We start from the raw sequence: 22,202 nt of genomic DNA, 5'->3' as shown, positions 1-22,202 counted from the left end.
CCTTTATTTATCCAGGATAAAACTCATTGAGATTAAAAATCTCTTTTTCAAGAGCTTTGAAAACTTAACTAATCTTGGGACCCCTCTTATTCAACTTGTATATGCTTCCATTGGGGCAGCTAATAAACAGCAATAATGTGTCATACCACAACTATGCAGATGACACTCAGATCTATGTATCACTGACGGCAGGTGTACATGGGCCTGTAGATACACTCCGTCACTGCATCGAACAGATCAGTTTGAGGATGCAAAACAACTTTCTCCAACATTGTTTCTGGCCAACAGACACAAAAAGAAGTCTCTCTCTAAAACCAAAAAGTCAGGTTAGAAATCTAGGAGTAATGTATCTACAGGCCCATATGGGTCTCTTGCTAGACCCATATGAACTATCTCGGGGTCCCTGAGAACTTCAGGGATGGGGTCTCCTGGTGGTTCCCAAAGTTAGGACTAAGCACGGTGAAGCTGCGTTTCAGTTTCATGCATTTTAAATCTGGAACAGTCTTAATGAGGATGTGAGACAGGCCTCAACTCTGACAATGTTCAAATCCAGGCTGCAAACAGTTATTTTCACCCGTGCATATGACAACTGAAAGTATTTATCTGCACTCTTTCCTTTTATTGTCATTACATAATTTTTATGTTGATGTTTTATTGATTTTATCTGCTTGTGTATGACTTGTGCTCTACAAATAAACCTGCCTTTCATAGCTTTGTGTAAGGTCATGCACAGTGCTACTAAGGTCTTCTATCCGTTGTATTTACGTACTTCTCTAAGTCATAGCAATTATGAATAACAGAACAAGACAGTAAATAATTGTTGGTATCCTATAGTCACAGTGACAGTGACAGACTAATAATACAACGCTCATTTATCTCCTACCTATTCTTGGAAGTATGAATGGCTGAAGCTTGGACAACAGTTACACCATGGACAAGGGGTAATTAGTGATAGAGCTGACAGAAAGACATACGCACACTCGCTCTCATATTCTTTCACTTGGAGTTAAAGTGATATAGAGGCCGTTAAAGTACCGCTCCAAGGGTCCCACAACTATATCTGTATGTCTGATTGTGGTGGCAAGGCTGAGGTTTATTGGAGCTTTTCTACACACACTGGCCCATGTTCTGTCCACCAACGGAAATGAAAAGAGGTTTACCTCATGAACAATGCAATACTGAGACCATAAAATCGACATATTAGTATATACAGCGCCACAAACCAGAAGAATGCAATGTTATTAGAAGAGTGGAAAAATCTCATAAAACCACTCAGTGATTGGCCCAAGACTGAAAACCTATTATTGTAGTTTTCGGGGAAAATAAATCAGTGGTTATTACATATACTTGTCCGACTAAATTAGTCTTTACACCAGCAGGTCATATATTCAGCATACACAATTAAACTTTGATACCTGAAATGGAGGATTAGTTCATACGATAGGCAAACAATAAAACGTTTTTGAAACATGATTTAAACATTAAATGGTAAGTCCAAGTCCTTATGCCAAGTACACAACTGTTGAGTTCATTTTATTGAACTTCTATTCTTGGTATGTGAGGTAATTTAAAGACAGGTTTTCAAGAATAAAGTTACATATACAGCAAATAAAATAGGGATAAAATAACTGCAATAAAAAACTTTAAATCGCTAAACTACAATATATGAATATTTTGCCAAGAAAACACAAATGTATGAGAAGTCCAAGCTCAGAGGAGAAAATAACTGAAGGCAAAAATCCAACGCTGAAATGTTCAAAGCTGTGTACTATGAAGTTACTTAAAACCTTTTTTGCATCGAGGATAAGGAATTTGAATCTTCTCTACAAAGAAAGGCTGTTGGATGGAGACAGAAAAGCATTGGAAAATAAAGCTTTGAAGACTCGTTTTGGCGATATATCAGAAGAATAGTGTGTATTAGGATGAGGGAGGTCAAGTCGAAAAAGCCCGGAGCCAGAGCGGCCATGTTGGTGGCTTTGTGAGAGGAGGAGAGTTTACTTTAGAAAACACATCAGTCTGCAGGGACATTCCATTTCCTCTTTCCCACTGTGGAACTAATGCAGTTTCTAGTTCATGAAGTTTATCTTTAATCAGAAATATTGTAGACATGTTGTATAAACATCCACCTAATTGGGAGCAGAAATTATTACTTCCTGTGGTCATATTTACCGTACTTCAAATGAAAGTTGAGGGGACATAGATGATACAAAGGGTAGTTTTGAGCACTCCCAATGACACATAATCCTACCATGCGATATCTTTGGCTAATGTATTTTATGTTAAAAACAAACAAATAAAATATCCACTGTTGACATACACGCACAGCCAAACAAAAGAATAAAAAAATAAGCCATAAAGGCATGGAGTGTTAATCCAACCAATAATATGACCAACTATGTTGATGATAAAGAAAAGTACAGCTTAAATGTGTGCCCAAAAGCTACTCTGTCTTTTTGTTTGGGTTTTTTGGCCCGGTTGCCTTTTTTGGCTTGAAACAAAAGAAACAAAAACAAAACAAAAAAGAAAATTTGGTTTAGAGAGAAAAAAACTATGAGCAGTCAACTGATCTCATTTCAGGAGCAGGTAGGAAACAACATGCAACATGAAATAAATATCCTTCTGGTCACATACAGTAAACAAAGCCTATATTGAAATTCATCCCTCTATATGCAACAACCCAATAGCCAAATCAGATCTAAGTGCTGCACAGCGATAATAGCTGAATATTCATTTTTGTACAAGCGGAAGACAAACACTCCCGTCCTTAATGACATCTCGGGGGAGGAAGTTCATTACACAAGGTTGTTACGCAACAGAACTCTGTCACTTTGAGAGGTCAGGGGCGGTTCACACTGCCAACATGAGCACAAAGCCAACGGCAAATAGGTTAGTGACACTTGCGGAATGAACTAAGCAGGAGAGAGAAGTGGAATACACAGCATGAACAGGTAGACATGAGACTGCACTGCACTGGCCTACTTAATGTCAGGCAGCTGCACCTTAACACTGCATATGCTTCAACCATTATTCCCAATGCACAAGTGACTAATATCTTACACTGGCTTTGAACTGGTCGTAATAAATATCTAGCCACACTGGATGACAAAAGTAGCACTATAAAAAGAATACCAAATAAAATAAGGGAATAATAAGCAAACTAATAAGACGGATTTCTCCACACTCAAACAGGGAGGCACTGAACGCATGTGCATATCTTTGGGAAAACACTGCAGCTTTAGTTACACTCCTCTGTGCAGTGATTGATGGTTGCTGTCTATGCAGGCCTACATTTTTGAGTAGACTGGAGTACTTACACATGAGATGGAAGACTGTGGCAGACTTACACTACAAAGAGTATAGCAGGACTGTGTGCGGCCCATACACACAGTGCTGTACTCCAGATCCACCGCCCCACCTCCAGTGCTTGAAGATCTACCTGCCAGCTGCTGCCAGTCGCACAGAAAGATGGGCTTTGTTGGTTTTGTGAAGCCCACCGACAAGACCCCCCTCGAGACAGCAGGTCTCCAGCAGCACAAGCCTGAGCCTTATCCACTCTGCCGCACAGGCAATCTGTTTTCTATATTACCAGCCTGTATCAGTGTACTATGCACTATAGAACAGCAATTGAGCAGGAAATTAAGTTAGGGGATCGGTATTTGGCGGAGGAGAACGGGCTGGTGTGGTCTTCCCTCTCCACATACAAGGATCATTAAATATCACACGACTTTCTTGATAAATTTCTTCTTCTCTCTGCTGCTCACATCAGCTTCCTCCTCCCTCATCTTCTTTTCCTTCTTTCCTCAATTTCCCCTCTCGTCATCTGCCCGCTCGTCTCCCATCTCGCTGTATTTGTAATACGTGTGAAACAAAACATCCTAATGGATGTTTGAACAGCTTGAGATGTGTCGGCCTGGGAACTACCTCTCTGTGACAGGGAGCTATGGTGTGGAATTGAAACCATTACAAGGGGAAAATGGGGGACATATTTCTTCTTTTTCCCATTGTTTATTTCTTTTCCTCTCTCTGGTCCTTCACTACAGCTCCCTTCTCCTTCCTCCTGTCTATTTTCTCTCGTTATATCACTGAACATACAAATAGAGGATGGGGTCTGACAGATAAGAAAAAAAATCTAATTTCATCTTCAGTATTTACAATCTGCAGTAGCACATACTCCTTTTTTGTGGCACAATATTATTATATATAAAAACTAAAAAACGTTGAAGTCATCTATTTAAAGCTGGGTACCTGATTTTTCCTGCGCAAACTGTGAATTTTTAGCATTGGCCTAAACTCTTGTCCTAAACTTCTAGCTCTCACAATCCCTCACGCACATCTGAATTGTTACAGTAAATTAATCATAAGCTGGGGTCGACCATCCCTAAAATAAAGTGCACTAATTTAGGTTCTACTGCTATCTTCCATCACTCAATAAAAATCTAGGTCAAAACAATGCAACATGGTCTGTTTTTTGCTGTGTTTACAAAACTGTCAGGGGGGTCACAAAAAACTGTACTAGTACAACAACCAAAAGTCAGGTACCCGAGCATTAATGCAACCTTTGTAAAAAAAAAAAAAAACATTACATTTTGGGTTAGCCAGGTCTTTGCTACCTTATTTCTATCAGCAGCAGCATCGCTATTCAGTATATAGAGTAAACATACAGTGCAAAAGCAAACTATACAAACAAATCTTTTCTTAGCATGTACTAATTTCTGACCATCACTGAGCGCACAGTGCTCTGGGTGGTGAGGTTAGTTGGAGGCAGCGGGAGAGATAAGGAGCCCAACAGGTCTAAATCCCTCCTGAAGCAGTCTTGATGGACAGACAAGCCGCCATTAACAATGAGGTGGCTTGTGAGAGTAGCGGCTGATGGAAAGATACCCTGGCATTTGCTGTGTTAAGAAGTGGCCCTTAAAGATTTCACACTTCCAATTTCTTTGAATTATCTGCCATCTCCAGGCTGTCACTCAAGCCCACAATCCCGGCAACTTGTTCAGTGAGGCACAAGGCTGTTTATTGACAAAGCTATCCACAGTGATGGACCAGGAGATGATCAAACATAAGACGTAAGGCACAATGTAGAACTGAGGTTGCATGGCAAAGATTTGGCGGCACGTTTTTGTCCAAGATGGAGACTATTGCACTTTTTACACATTATGAATACTATTATCACTATGTCCTTTAAAACATATTCTATATACTCACTCAAATGTAGTGTTCAGTTCATAAAAAAAGAAAACCTTACACTTGTGTTTATTGATACACTTTGAGCAGTCTTTGTCTAGATTTTCCACTAACTCTAGGCATTTCACTGAGCTTGCATGTCGATGGCGCTTTCACTGTCATGACTGATTTCACTTGATTTTAAAATGGTGCCAATACGCTGTCATCATTTACTAGACCATAGCCGACAGGGCAGAATGAATTTGTCAATGTCCACCAACGGCAGTGATGACAGCTGATGCTGTAACAACAGCGAGCAGACTGCTTATCAGATCTTCTGATTCACTTGATGCTCCAGACAAGCCAGGATAGAAATATCACAACATCCCTATTACTCTCAGCATTCAGTACATAGCATGCAGCCGGTGCTTTGGATGAATTATTAAAAGCCAACAGATTACGCTGCAAGGCTGGAAGTCTAGAGGCATGCTACAGATGCTGCTGAGCAAAATGGCAACATCATAAGTCTGTTTTGTTCATATTTATTCAGGAGCAAACAAGCTTGAATAGGTAGCAATGGATGGCAAGAAATATCACATATATCATGTTTGGGCATGTGTGGCTGTTTGTGTCTAAAAGGAGGCAGGGGAGAGCAGGGGATGAAGGGCATGGTGTCAGGGCTTGTATGACATGTGGCGTGGTGGCCTGGCTGATGCTGCTTTGCTGTCAAGGAGGCTGGTTGGGTGCAGCCCAGCTCGAGCCTGGCAACTCTCTCATTCCCCTTTTTTCTTGGTGCCGCTCTCTCTCTCCCCAGAGTGACGGGCTGAGACATTAAGACAGGCGTTTTAATTAACTGTGCCACTCTTCCACCTGCTGCCCTCAATATGCTCCGGCCCAGGCAAGCTGTCTCTCATACCACTGGCTTTTTTGCTTTTTACCCAATTTTCCTATTATTTTGTCAGTCTCCCTCCCCCTTTCTCTTTTTTGGGGGGCTTCAGCAGTTCTCGGCGATCAAATTTTCCAGTCCCATGTGCATCTCATTGTGGCTTGACCCTAATAACTGGAGCCTCATACCAATGATAAGGTAATTTCATGAGGCACGTGTGACAAAAAAGTGTTCATTTTTCTACTTTGAGGGAATTAAGTCCAACATGTGTCCTGTTCTACTGACCCCCATAGCTATCCCTGCTGAACCCACACATCCACGTGTACTCTCAGTTCCTCAAATCTATGTGCTAATTCAGTTCTGCCCAACACTCATCAGGCTATTCATTAAAGCCTGATTGGAGATGGATATTTCTGTTCCCTCATGGCAGAATAAAGCGAGAGATCAAACTGGGGACATTACCGGATTTGCCAGAGAAATAGGCCTTTGAGGAGGTTTTTAAGAACACACACACAGTCTTGGAGAAGTTTTACTGTGGTGTGAGGTCATTGAGATAGTTTTACTGCAAAATTACATACTTGTATTTCTTAGTTTTGTTTGGAGATCACAAGAAGGGCAAGTATGGTCGTAGTTTTGGCATGGGTTCAGGTATGCCCCATGGGTTTCTGTACTGCTTTCAGAGGATAACACACACATTTAAACGAGAAAAACAACAAACAAATTCAGAAAAACGTGGGCCATTGAACAAAGCCAGAGACTTGATAAATCTGAGAAATGACCCACATACAAGTATTATGCAAGTTTCGATTACACATTTTAACATGGTAATTATAAACAGCATTAACTACAAGGAGACATGGTTCCCCATAGTGTTGTGATAAAAGGATTGATGACCTCCTTTTAGAGTTAAAGCAGAGTACTGCAGATACTGTTGAAACTAACAAATGGCCCAGCTCTGGCTCCGTGACGGGACCTCAGTTGCAGTCATTCTACAGTACGAAGGCGGCAACTGGGGCCCATATATCAGCCTGGAGGACAAGGATCATTCATCTGACCTGTGAGAAGAAGTGACTTTGAAGTTCACCGCTGTGAGGTGAAAGAGCAGCCATGGCCTCAACCTCTGTGTTTATGTAGCTGCACTAGCCCAAGGAGAGTTCTTAATGAATGATGTGTATAGACTGACACTACAGCTCCTGCTAAGTGCAAACACCACATCTGTGAAAGAGTCTAGACACACCAAGGATTTACTCTATGTATATGTCTTGCACATGAGCTGGTGTACGTTCACACATTTTATGGCTGAATAACTATAAACAGTGCACAACATAAAAGCTACATGGTCTTACACAGATGTGAAGTGGTAAATGACTAACCAGTTAAAAGTAGACTATGTGAGGCTCCTCCAGCCATGTCCTTCACTTGAGAACGTGGTGTGATGACTTCTGGGCAGAAGATGTCTCTTTTGAAGCTTCCACAGGCTTTTCCACAGCCCCATTGAAATAACTTCCCATCAACTTTTTTCAAAAAACAAAAGATTATAATCAGTAAATGCACTTTATAGATTACAAATAATATTTATTGATTCAAATATTTACCATGTGTATTTCACACACATATATACAACTATATCTAGAAGTATTTCAGATGCTATAACACTCATCATTTAGACACTGGGTGACAAGTGTTTCCCTCCATTAGTTCCTCTCAATAGCTGGGGCCCCTTACCCCTGCAGCTCATCTGCATCTCTCCAGGAGCATGTTGTCCTTGTTGTGTGGCTGCTGCATGAGGCCTGTGGTTATAAATTATGGATGCAATGCAAAAGCTGTAAAATTTGTTGTATCTTCTATTATCTTCATGTTAAAGGCCACAAAAGCTCTTCAGTGAAGTCAGCCATTAAGAAATGACAGGTATTGCTATCAGGCTTCTTTATAGCCTATTACCTGCAATGACAGCAGCTGCTGCTGCACCACTGTACGGCCTATCACATTATTTGCAGCTAAAGTCAGCTACTGTGTCATTTCGCCTCATTTTCTTGACAGTGCTATCATAAATCCATTGGGCTGCAGGGGAAACTGTCTACTACCTCGATTATCTTCATAGCCTGAATGAATTCTGAAATGTATGTAACAGGCAATGACTGCTATGGATCAGGAGCCAGGGCCGTATCCTCTCTCACTCTCCTGCTCGTCTCAGTTAGATGATGTGCTAAGCAGGGGCTTCAGAGATCAGAGACTTGCATAAGAATGAGCAAAATGGTTGCACTTTAAAGAACACATGACCACTCAAACTGGGTGATAATACTTATTCTAATAATTACTTTATTCAAACAATAACTTTATTCTAACAATTACTTTAGTAAATGATGAATCAAATATATAATGTATTTTCTTAATTTAAGCTACAATAGTCTGTACATATTTACTTGTGATGTAATGAATTGTACCTGTCAAGGCGAGATTGTGATTGGCCCCGCAGATGACCTTCGATACATTTTCCAAACCATCAATAAAGAGTGGAATCACTAACCTGGCTAACACCAGGCTGCTGTGTGCGCTCGAATTATTTCGAACTGCACAACAGCCTGGGGACCATGGCCAAATCTCCGGTGGATTTGGGAACCAATCACAGAGCGAGGAGGGACGGCAAGACGATGACGCGCTATTCGATATATGGAAGCTTGTAGTTTATTTACGGATAATTTAAAAAAAATAGTTTATTTACGGATCCAACATGACAGCAGCAGACACGATGGTATTTTTGATCAAGCTTTAGACCTTGTTCTAAATAATTTAGCTCAAAAGTTTACAGCGGGTACGTCATACGTCATCTCATACGATGATATGATTGGCTGGGGCTACGTGCAGACGCATGAGACTTTTTTTTTTTTTTTTTTCGTATCGCCCAATAAACGACTATGGACGATCGTAAACCACACCTCTCCTACGAGAAAATGAATTGGTGGTCCCCAGACTAAATATCACTTGTGATTTTAGTCTGGTGTTAGCCAGGCTATGGAATCACAGCATTTTCCAAAAATCCACAGCCAAGCTGTCCATAATCATTCTGCCTTGAAAACAAAAACAACATTCCATTAGTTTAGAGCATCATCCAAATTATCTTCATCTCATATTGATATTTTCCTTTTTTAAATGTGGAAATGTGGAATAGAAAACCACAAAATGCATCTAATTCAAATTCAAAGTATACAGTACATTGTTTTTTTAATTTATACATCAATGTATGACAGTAAAGCAAAAGTGCAGGAAAGGAAAATTCAAACTTTTCACCTTTTACAGCTAACAATGGTATATAACGTGAACAATAAAAAATGCAGCAAAAAAAGGTTTTGTAAGAAATGCATCAATTTGCATCTGCCACTTTGTACCACATCTGTTCCAAGTGCCTTTCAATGTTCTCTTTGCCTTTTGTTAAGATGTGTTGAGCCCCAACTACTTAAGCTCACCACCTACCTACTCCACGCTTTGTCCCGATGTTCTCTGCAGACCAGTAATGAGCAAACCGCCACAAAACCAGTAGGAAATTAATGACTCATTACAAACAGGGGCCCAGGCCTCTTCGCGTCCTCTACACTCCACCTCAGATGCCCACATGTAATCCTGCCTCTCTCACCGCTACAGCCCATACACAGAGATCCCAACACCTCCCTATCAATTAGAGCCTATTACAAGGCTCCTACCGTTGCAGGGCAAATAAAAGGGGGCTTCACTGCTCAAGAGCGTGCACAGCAGAGATGAGGCGGGCTGAATGAGGAGCCTAAAGGTGCTCTTTTCACACCCTTGGCCTTATCCATTATGCCAATGTGTAGAGCCCCTGAGGAGAAACTTGCAGCCCCCCAAAAGACTCTGGGATGAAAATAAGTCAAGGGAGGTATTCTTGGTCACACCTTCTTCCTTATTACTTCTACCCCAGTGCTAAATTATATCATAACTTGTCCTTAGGCAAAAGACATGGTCACTGTGCCCTTGTGTGAAAAAGTGTGAAAAGTAAGACCAGTTTTGTCACTTTTTGAAGTTTAATTTCTAACAATGCAAAAATACTATAATTCATTGTATTTAAATGCATTTCATTTTGCTATAGTACGCTGAGACACCAGTTTGTTACCTTTTTGTGACTACAGTTACTCGGGGACAGGGGAAGATGTGGCACCGATACTAGGCCATTCCTCTATAACCGCATTCACTTTTCATTACTGATAGGGATGCATCAATGCTAATTTTGGTATCGAGTATATTAGAAAATCTCATTGGCGTGGCAGTCCATGTTCCTGAGGTAGATAATGTTTCTATGTAAACATCAACACAAAAGACCTTTAAAGGCTTTCCTGTGTCGCGGATCAGGGCCATCGCAAGGGTAACTCAGACTTTGTTTTTAGAAGATAGAGCTGTGCTGGATTGTTTTGTTTGTGAAATTATTTGTTGGAATTGATCAAATATTGCAAAAAACAATCTTAGTCGAATATTGGTTTAGGATTCAGGAGTAATTATCAACTCTAACTACAACAACTAACCCTGTTCAATTAATTCATTACTAACCATTACTGACACTAATGTCTCAAAATGACTGCTTATAGTTTGGACACTGGAGTTGCAGAGTTAGGAAAATGGTCAATTTTTGTGTTTTTTGTCTCTGTCTGTACTGGTATCAGTTGGTATCGGCAAATATTAAAAACTATCGATGGGTATCGATATCGGAATAGAAAAAAAGCATCTCTAATCACAACAATTTTGATTTTGAACCAGTTTCATGAGTAAATACATCAATGGCAAATGCTCTTTGCAGCACTTCGTGTTACAGAACATGCACAAATGAGCCCATGGCTACAATCATGTATGTACATGTATGTATGTTCATTAACATGCGCTGTCCCGACCAGATAAACAAATAAATTAAGTTAACAACAACTGTTATAGGCATAAAAGTGCCTTTTGCTAAAACAAAACAGTACACATTTACAAGGTCCCGGGTTTGATCATGAACCATGTGGGGTTTCTGAGTGGAGTTTGCATGTTCTCGACGGGGCTGCATTGGTTCCCTCAGATTTCCACTACCACAAAAAACATACAATAGCCACAATGAAAGAGTGCGATTGAGGGACAATTGATGGAAATTCACCTATGGCTACGATCCGGCATGGCAGATTACACGCATGTCTCATGTGCTGTCCTGACCAAATAAAACAAATAAAACCCCACAATAAACCCACACATAAACACAGTGCCAAGAAAACAACAGCATTCTAATCACAACCAACCTGTAGTAATTTAAACCCTTCCAGATCTTGAACAATGAAGCAGCCTGAAAATTCATGTGATTATTGATCCCCTGCACTGTCCTATAGATAATGTAGTTTATTCATGAAGCATTTGGTCTTTGTTCAATGTAAAAAAAAAATGAATAAAATGTTTTACATTGCCAGCATTTTAGAACACTGTTTCTTTCCCCCCCTACAGTGTATGTATCAGCTTTTCATTGCTATGCTCAATGACTTTTGAAGCCACGGCACATTTCAAGGCAATCCCTCCGAGAGTGAACGGGTGAGATCACATGGGTGTGAGGTGGTTTAGAATGCCAAATCCTGCTGAAAGTGTCATTTCCAGTCACAGACATCAATTTGGCGTGTGAACCAGGGCCTCAAGAGAGTGCGATAGCCGAGGAGATCCCTGACAAGAGCAAAGGGCCTGGGGATCAGCTCCTGCGCACCTGGATAAGACACGAGAGGTACAAAGCGCTTCAAATACAGGGAGCAAAAAGAGAAAAAAATGTTGGAAGAAAACATGACAGTAAAAGGAGGAATTTCTTAGTATGAAATAGTAAAGAAGTGTCTATGTTTATTAGAAAACTAGATAAACTAATGAAAACCATGCAGATACAAGTACAAATAGTATAATTACCGTACGCTCATATACCCATAACATTTTGCCCAACAAAATGAAATTATATACTAACATATACTTTATTGTCCCAGAGGAAAACTGGTTCTCTCAAATCATGAGCAAGTTAATCTTGATCAGGGCTACCAAAAGGATTAATCCATGGTTCCTGTTTTAAAAGTTCCTTTTCTTTGGGGTATTATCAATTAATTGCCAATTGATTTAGCATTGTTATTGTGCTAGATACCACTCCTCAACACCTTTATGCAGGTTTTTAGAACAGCATTATGGGTGCACCGACTGGATTCAATGCGAGTGCAAGCAAAAGCAGCTCTTAATTACTGACATCACAACACCACGGATAATAGATACAGTCTCAATTATCTACAGTAAATTTACTTATAATTATTGCACCAGCTCGGGAGCCTTGTTTTGACACCGTTGCACTTAAATCACATGCTATATTACACTGGAGCAGATGTGAGCAGATATACAGATGTTGAGAGTTTACTGCCATTATAATGAGCTAAATACTATAAAAGAGGTTTCCAGAGAGGTTAAACACAGAAATACAACGTTGTGTGGCACTCCAAATCCAATACAAATACATCTTTAAACAATTCTGTAAACTCCAAATCATTCTTACACCTAAAATCTTATATAGACACAGTTCCCATGATCTAGTTTTAGTCCTGTAATTTATTTGGGGATCCTACAAACAGTTCAGCTTTATGTATCCACATCCAATACAAACCTGAGTGGATGAGACAGGACAAGCTCTTGGCACAATTGATTGCTAAAATATTATCTATTAAACATGGCAGATAAAACTGTCTACTGTATGTGTCATGCATCTTGTCTAATAATGATACAGACTTCAAAGGGAAAAAAACTCCTCTGGGCCAGCTATGAAAGTTTAAGATGCAATGCGGTAAAATACAATGTGCCATAAAATATTAATGTGTGTGTTAAAATTATGCTGGTGGTAATATTTTAGATTGCTGCTGTCTGTAAAAGAGGCATATCTGTATTTATTTACAAGCAGGGGATAGTGGATGGGGGCTTTTGTTTGAGGTACAGTGTTTATGAATATCGACTTGGGCTCCTAGGTAAGTGGCTATAAATCTGAGAGAGGATCTTTCTAAAGTTCCCTTGGAGGACATAACTTGTGGTCCGAGCGCCTCCTTCCTTCACTTGACTTTTAAACATTTAGATGTAGCCCCTGACGACTGCATTTAGAGGAGCTTCTAAATTACGAAGAGCTCCATTTTGAGAGTCCAAGTGTTAACCAATCCGACGAGATAAATTGTGCAATAGATTTTCCAGGGGAAAGAAACAATAGGAGCAATTGGCCCTTGATCTGAAGTGTTTATGAGTTAGGAGGGAATACTAACATTGATCTCCCTCCAGCCTGCAATGATCCAGATTCCGGGAAGATACGTTAAAGGCCCACACCTGACTTTTACAGAATGAGAAACAAAGAAAATCCTTAGAAAAGATTACTCACTTTTAGAGTAAAGCTTACAACAAAAAATATTTTTTCTATAATGTTTCAAAGATCCTTTGCTTTGACCTCTGAATGCAGCGAGATGTGCTAATGCTGAATAGCTTAGTAAAGTTAGAAGAGTGGTTGCACTGTGGTTAAATGCTCAAACTTAACTAGTTTGATCTGACACAATTTGAAAAGGCTGAAAATAAGGTACAGGACCAGAGTGGTTCAGCCCTTTCAAAATAAATTATTTGACCATAGTCATTGATTACATGTGGAGTAATAAGTCATAACTCTAATGTACGTATAAAGACACGCACAAGCTTAAACAAATAAACGTTTACAAAATCTCAATTTTATCTTCTTTTTCTGTACATACAATAGGTCAAACACTTCAGTCCATAGGCCCTAGTTCCCCCAGGACCAAGGTTACAGCCAGAATGCAAACTATCCACTGTTGACAGAAAAAAAATATCTTAACAACAAGGAAAAGGTCCTTTAGCACACCTTAAACCCTCACACACTGGATGCACTTTTACACTAATCATTATTCTGTTTGAGTGAAATGATATTTCAGAGCCAATATGATGAAAACTGCTCAAAGCTAAGAGCATGACCTGCACTAATGAGGGGAGCATGACTGATCAAACTACGCTTGTTTCTGAGCTCACATGACCATGGGCTATTAAGATCCCTTATGGAGATCCATACTAAGGTGACACTTTCATACCTTCCTTCACTTTGTTGACACAGTCCCATACTGTATGTGTGTGATGTTTATGAAGCAATGAGTATGTTGCTTACAAATAAGATCATGTAAAGACCACTCAATGTTGAGAGACAAGCGACTGATTTCAATAGAGCTTTGCCCTTTTGGTCCTATACAGAAATAGCATATATGTGAGTCAGACAGCCTGTCCACTGTCAGTGTGAAAGACAGATATGCAGTAGATTGAAAGTGAAAGGACCTCCGCATAATGAGTACGAGATCTTTTACTACTAAGTCAAAGAAATGAAATGGGCTGATGGGAAGTCTTGGAACGTGGATGCCCAGTCCAGCAGGCGTATTTCACAATAAAGCGCACATGGCCTGTGTTTACATGTGGCACTTGAAGATGTCGTCTGACCTGGAGAACATTTGAGATCATGAACGATGATGGAAGAGGTAAACTACCGTCTTATTTGGATTTTATGGATGTATGTGGACAGTTTTATTTGGATTATATGGATTAATGAGGACAGTACAGCAGCAGATGCAGGAGTGGCTGGGTTTAATCTGTCTGCAATCTGCAATTTACACTTGCTATTTATTATATCTTCAATGGTTGTTACAGCATGAGCCACTGTAATGTTATGTCTTATAAGTGCAGTTTTGGTCAGAGAAGTGGTAGTTTTCAGAGGTTATGTCAGTGCCTTGCTTTGGGTATGTTTTTGGTCGACAAAGGTTTTTTGGCTTGGGAGCAGCCTCAGCCCCATATGTTAAGAATACAGTATATATTGCAATAACCTCTCTCCAAATGAAACAGTAATCTCTCCAAAACAAAACGTTTATCAAAACAACCTACTCCAAAATGCTTAAGGGAACCATCAATAGAAACACACACACAATAGCTTCAAGGTAAATTTAAGGCAATGGGAGGAAAACCATGTCAAAGGTTCAGTAGTTCTGAAATTAATAAAAAATATAGCCTTTTTTAATATAAAAAATACATTGTACGGATGTGTGAGCCATAAGGAAATGTGGTAGATGTTGAATGAATGAAATATTACGGTAATTAGCTGATGGTAAAGCTTGTATTTTGAGATTAGACGAGTGCTTGCGCTCCTGATGAGAGCTAATAAAATTAGACTTTGTTTGGAGCCTAATCAGTCTTGATTACCTGTTGAACACTGCAAATCGATCGCGTCTTAGCACACACACAGATATGAAGGCTGATTGTCACTAATTAAACGTCTGGTAGTGTAAAACACTGGGCAATACATGCAAAAGAACCTACACATTCCACACCAATGTATTCTAGTATGCTCTGTTCACTATAAAACTAAGATTCTTATTTTGTTTCAGAAGAAGTAAGTTATATAATTTAGAAAAATATAAATAAAATCGTTATCAATAATCTATCGATGAATAATAAACATATGCTGACTTCTATAAGAGGTTTCATTTCCTTCACTTCCTGTTTAGTGAGTGAAAACTGCAGAAAGCCCACACCACTTTAAGCCCATATTTACAGTTACAATCTGTTCGTTGTTTTCCACGGAGCTGCACAGCTATGCCTTTTTTAATTTATTTAGCTGTGAGGCAGAGTGTGATAAGACAGAACGAAGACTTCCCTCATAGGAGGCACATGCCAAGCCTGACATAATCCAATCTGGTCCATTTTCATCAGCTTTTGTCTTGTGTTTTTTGCTTCTCTTTTGGACTTTCCTTTGGTTCCAACGAAGGCTCAAAAACCTGAAATGACACAATTCGGTCGCACTTGTATGGTAGAAAAGGCTGCGTTCCAAGTAGCTTTCTGTGCTGAAATCCTTGAAGACCCACACACATTTAAATCTGGCCCTGGGGGCAACAGGCTCTAAACCACAGATATAAAAAAAATAAAGACATCCAGGCCAAAAGCTGAAATATATATTTTAAGGAAGAGCTTACCATGGCAACAAAAAGGCATGTCAAACTTTGACTGAGCGGTAAACACAGACCAGTGTGCCCGTAGGAAACTCGAGCAAAAGCTGCTCGCATATTAAAGGTTCCGGCCTCATGAATCTAAACAGCAGAAAGACAGACAATGGCAGTAATAAAGGCGAGGCGCAAAATACGGTTTAACGGTCATTTGTGAGAAGAACCAAACAGAGGCTAATAGAAGATCTGCCACAGGCAAGCCCTCAGAACAAAAAGACTCCACATTGTGTATTCTGAAAATGTATAGGATGTGTTTAGTATGAGTAGTAACCTGGCATAATTCACTGTACAATATAACAAACCTGCTGCTATCACAACGGTCAATTAAATGTGTTGTTATTCCAATAACAACACCTGTTGCCCCACAGGGCTTTAATGTCCTGTTCTTATTGGACAGCCAGCCCATGCCTTAAAAGAAAATATTTTACAATATACTAGAAAGTATGTGGCTGATTCAATTTGATGAGAGCAACATTTTTCTTTTTAAAAATTTCCCCAAAAATGTTTTGCAATATTAGTCTAAATTAAATTGACAGGAACCATTTTAATAAATGTAACGTGACAAACTAAGCCAAGTCACTCCTACTCCCTGTAAAGTGAAAAGATAAAGAGAACACATTCTTACCTTGGTTTATACCCACTGCTGTTTGCACTGTTGCCATAAATGCTTATAACCGTAATGTAAACACAATCAGTCCTGTGTGGAGATGATGAAAAGCCGTTACTCTTATTATAGGGAAAAATAACAAGCTCTCATGAAGGCATGGATTGTTTTCAAATCGTACATCTTTGTAAGAGGAGTGTAAAGTAGAGCTTAGCCCCCATTATGAGACGCTGCAGCTACATTGCTTTTGATTTTCTGTCAACATCCCTCTTACCAAGCACGCACTGTATTTACTAAATGTTCCAGGGCCAAGAAATGGATTGAATATATTGTTTGTCTTCTGCGATCCAAATTGTGTCAAACAGCTTGGTGTAATGCAGTTTTTTTTGTTGTTGCCACATTTCGCTAATGTTTAAAGGTACTAGTGTAGTCGTAGCATCAACTAGAAAACATGAATTCATTGGAAACTAAAGCAAACAAGTATTTTTCTAAGCAAAGATCATGAACAAGAGTCCAGAAGAGAAAGCCCTATACACAAATCACTGCCTCCTCGATTATCACTTTCTTTGTCTCTGTGTTGGGCTTGTACATAAGCCTTTACACGCTGTTTTATGATGGTAATGATTTTGAAATGTTTTAACAAATTTGGCGAGGCATTAAAAAATAGACAGAGACTGTATATCATAATGATGTTAATAATAAAATTTTAGTTGCCGTAATCTCTCATTCACTGGCTCTGTGTTATCATATTCTGCACACTTAACAGAAATAATACACTGAAGTACATACAAGGAACCTGTTTTAGATTAAAGTAAGCCGCACATATTCCAGAGTATAGGAAATACAAATTGTTGCCGCCTACATCACTGTTGCTAAGTCGTCTGACCTAAATGTGTATTATAAGTCACACGTGTCGTCCCGCTGTACCCTGCGAGTCATGGCCCCTCTGTCCCCTCTAAGTACCCCAATAAATTCAAATGTAATGTTCTTAAATGAGATCACTTACATGTGCCATTTCTCTTCTGCTATATTTATCACCTCACACTTTGGCCTTCATTAACAAATGCATTCACCGGGGTGGCAGCTGAGTGATCCTCTTCCCCGCTGTGGGACACGGGGACGCACAGAGGTGGTCATACAATGATACAGACTGCACCGGGGGGCTGCGGGCGCACTGACGTAAGACATGCTCAAAGTCAGAAGCTCTATGCGAGCAGGTCAGGCCAGTGGTCAGCACAGGACACTGTGTGAGTATGTAAAGTGGAGAGACCCACACGACTCAAATCTGCTTATGAAACAGTGACAGTAATAAAATGTAATCTAAAACCAACAGGCCACCTGCTGTCAAATAAGGATGAGGCAATTCCTTTGACCATTTATATGAGTGCTTTAATTGGCTGTCGTCTCCCACTCTGTGCAGACGGTAAGAGCATTGGACCACTCTTGTAATATTACACACTCTTTCATCACTTAAGGTTAAGCCTACCTAATGCCTATTGTTAATTTATAGTCTGACTATTCTTGTCCTGGCAGCGTCTCATCTGCATTGGCAGAGAGCAAGCATCAATTTAGTGATTAATTATGATGACAATGGTAAGATGTACAAAGCAAGGGTAACCCCTTTTTTATTTTCTTTAATAAACATTTTAAAACAGCTTCATTATAATAATGTATTTTGATTAACGATGTTTACCACAGTGCTGGTGGTGAAAATTGCTTCCCCATAAATTAAACCAATAAAAGTTGGTTGATGAATTATTGCCTAAATGTAACTGTTACAGTCTAATTCATTTGCAGCAGCTCTTTACAGTATCTTCAAAATACTAATATGGGCATTATTTAGAGAAATACTTCCACAACCACACTAAGAATAAAAAGCAAAAATGCTTGGGAATACTCAGTGTAAAGAGAGAACATAAATAAGATTTTATGTAGTTCTTTTAACATGTCACGCCGCATTATGTTTGTTTTGGATGAGGAAATCAATTTCTCCTTTTCTCTGGTGAAGTGTGTTTTACGACCAATCCCAACTGAATGTAACTATAATACAGTAAATGCCAAAGTCTGCTAGGAAAAAATCATGTGTAATTGTACTCAATTTCTCAAATCAATTATCTAATCAATGCCTACACACATTTAATTAGATATTTTGTTCCCTTGCACATTATCAAGGTGAAAAATAAAGTAACATAATGTGCTACAATGTACTGTAAAACAGGCTGATTAACAACACTAAAGCTTGGAAAGCCGTTTCCCATAGGTTAGAGAAATCAATTTGCAACGCTGACAAATAAACACTGTTATCACGCTTCTATTCACTTTCCTAATAACTATGTTCAGACTGATTTCAAGTACTTTGTGTCAGATACAAAATCTGTTTACCCTGCAGGTACATTTGCTATCTTTTGCTTTTAAAAGGAGAAAATGAAAAGAAAAGACTGCTTCTTTTTGGGGGGCAAGTGTAGCATTTTAACATCCCCGTTTCATCTAAATCACTGACAACAAAATAGCCTCTAGCATGCTCCTCTCTCCCTCTCTCTCTTTTTTGCCTCAAAGTTAACTATGACATCTGGCATGGGCTCTGAACGCCATGACAACAGACGCCGCAGCAGCTCCGCACACGACACTGCGGCGTGCCATTGTAGTGCTCAGGAAAAACAGACAGTGAGGGAGAGAGGCAGAGACACACAGCTTGTTAATGGGGAGAATGTAATGTAAAGGCATCAGTAATTACCATTAGTTTAACTCCTACCAACAAGTGGAATTTCATGCGAGGCGGGTCTTTGAGACACGTTTTTATTGTGTCGAATCCTATTATAACGCTCTAAGATTGAATCACGTGTCAACAATAAGTTACATGCAAGCAAAATTAAGTATTTTCCGGGATAGTGAAGAATACTCAACATATTCGTATATTCTCACGTACTATATTACAGTTGGAACCCGCTTGCTCTACCAGGTGGAAACTGACCATTTAAAAGCTGATGAAATTTTTGTGTATTGTTTTTCAAGTGCCATTCTCTTCACATTTACGATAAAAATGCTCTGTGGGAAAGTCATGATCATCAACAATTTAAGGAAAGACTGTATTGTCTTTCTTTACTCCACTGTAACAGTCCTATGTGTGTAACTATTGTCAAATGTGTGCAATGGTAGATATAAAGAAAGGACAATTATTTCAGGGGTGCCGAATATGCTTAAGAATGTAACTTAATTTTATGAATCCAAAAAAAAATACAGCAGATTGTGTTAAAAACCGTGTGGTCTTCTGAATCCACGTTATCTCTCCTCATTATGAATGCCTATGGACTGTCAGGCAGCTCCCTCTTGTGGACACTTGTTGAAAGACAGCTTCAGCATAGGCACTGCAGCCTCTTTCGACAACCTCTCCTGCTGCAAAACTCCTTTGGTCGGACAGAGCTTCCCACTTCCCCTGCTGGGTTCCCCCCGTCAGTGTCTTTGACTCCGGCCCGGTATGATCCAGGCGACCTCTTAGTCAAATATTTAGATGGTCGATTCCTACCTCTTTAAGGAGCTGCCTCCGCCACCTCTCGCCATACAGAAATCGATGGGACGAGTTCAAATGCCAGTGGAAATGTTCAAACATAAATAGGTTCATTGGGAGGCTACAGGGAGGAGTGTTGGCAGAGGTAGGCAGCACTGAGAGGGGGCGGGGAAATGCTGTGGTGCCAAAGGTGGGGTCTTGATGCAAATATATGCACACAGCCATAGAGCAGTTCTTGCATATGCATATGAGATTACACCAAGGGATGATAGTAAAAAAGAAAGGTTTAAAAAAAGAAGGTGGAACACTCATGGACACAATAGCACCAGGCAGGGCATTTATGTTTACTAATGGAGGCGAAAGGAGAAGGGAGCAATATTGGGTGCATGATGCTGAAAATGGGCTTTGCCTTCTGTGCTAAACAGACTGACCTCTAGTCAGGGCCTTTGGGGGGGTGAGGGGGAGGGTGTGGAGGAGGTAGAGGAGACGGCGCACACTGTTTCCTTCAGGGAGCGACACTGCACCAAATAGCGTGGACAAACCAGGGCATTAATATCCTAGCAGTAACCCCCTGACAATACCCCATTATGTATGTACGCCTCTGTGCATTACACACCTTGAACTAGAAACAATCGCCCCCTTTTTTTTCTTTTCCTTCCCCTCAGCATTTGAACCAGAGCCAAGAAATGCGCAGAGAATATTTCATTATTTTTTGACACACACACACACTTGCCGAAGTGAACACCATCTATGCTCTTTATATAATCAGTTACCTTGTGACACCTACCTTTTCTCCAAATGACTGTTTGCCTTTTATTTTTCCCAGTCTTGTTGCTCTATCTCTCCCTTCCAGCCGAGTGTATCATCTATAATTACAATTCACACTGATTCTAGCCTGCAAAGCTAAACCCTGGCCTAGAGAATAAAAAAATAAAAACTTACAGAGCAGACATGACAACAATAGCACAAAGGAGGAAGTAGCGGGAAAAAACAAAAACAAAAACTGAAGCCGGTGGCCGTCGGGAAACAACAAGAGCAAAGTATTATGATGTTTCTAAATGGGGAACGTGTCTCGTGACATGGGTCCCCGTCCAGATATTGATTGCTCCTGTGGTTTCAACACTAACACAAGTGGAGAGTCATTGAACTTTAAAGCAAATAGTGCTTCTCCCCCGCTCAGCGTCCTCTCACAGACGATCAATACAGGTTGGCCCACCACATCTAACACCTCTATCTGGAATAATGGCCTTCCTCCCATAGTTACTGACCAACAAGAGATACAGACTGGCCCTGACAAGACAGGTGAAGAAGAATGTCTTAAGACAAAATAAACATGTTCCTCTATGACAATATCAAAGCATGTAAAAGAGTGGCAATTAATAATGAAAATGTGTCGAAACACAGAAATTATTAGAAAGGATTTATTGCTGACTTGAATTATGTTTTTTGGTTTTTTTTTTATCTGTACAGTCCAGTGATAGCAACATCTCAGGAAACACGCTGCCTTTACCCGTTTAGAACTCCCATTTACCTGTCTTTAGGTGGACCGGCCATCTTTTTGATATCCATTAGCTTTGTATTAGCCGCGGTGACCCTAATGTTCCTCAGCCCATTACATCGCAGCGCAGACTGGAGATTAGATGATGTCTCGGAGAAGAGGGGTTAGTCGTGGGGTTCGGCATGGCTGGGCAGAGATCAAGTGTGAACGCCGAGAAACGCCCATCAACAATTCTACAACACTGGGGAACCTCAGGGGACCCCTCGAAGAATACAGCCTACATTCAACCTCGGCCCTGTCCAACACGCCCAGAACATGATGTAAAGCACTTATCAAATAATCCACGTCTCATCCATTTCTGTAATGAACGAGAAATATGGGCGTTGTTTATGACTACAATGAGAATCGGGGCAAACAACACTCTAGCATTTGTCTGTAGTATCTTTTTAAAAGTTGTGACTATCCACTTGTAATGTGGCACACTC

At 40.0% G+C, this 22,202-nt stretch overlaps 1 protein-coding gene across 1 annotated transcript in view; it reads right to left on the bottom strand.

The window, feature by feature from the left end:
* LOC306978650 (uncharacterized protein) overlaps positions 1-22,202 on the bottom strand; it is a 196,586-nt gene that overhangs the window by 156,054 nt on the left and 18,330 nt on the right. Inside the window, exons 2-4 of the mRNA XM_079577304.1 lie at positions 9,072-9,117; positions 8,494-8,572; positions 7,423-7,563 (exon numbers count right to left, since the gene is read on the bottom strand). Of these exons, the coding sequence (XP_079433430.1) occupies positions 7,423-7,459 (37 nt within the window). The 5' untranslated portion in view covers positions 7,460-7,563; positions 8,494-8,572; positions 9,072-9,117. The remainder of the gene's footprint in view (positions 1-7,422; positions 7,564-8,493; positions 8,573-9,071; positions 9,118-22,202) is intronic.

The sequence above is a fragment of the Gobius niger genome (assembly GCF_951799975.1).
Source record: "Gobius niger genome assembly, chromosome: 1".
In the NCBI taxonomy this organism is placed as follows: Eukaryota; Metazoa; Chordata; class Actinopteri; order Gobiiformes; family Gobiidae; genus Gobius; species Gobius niger.
Note: the sequence above shows the minus strand (reverse complement) of the source record. Positions and strands in the feature narration are given on the sequence as shown.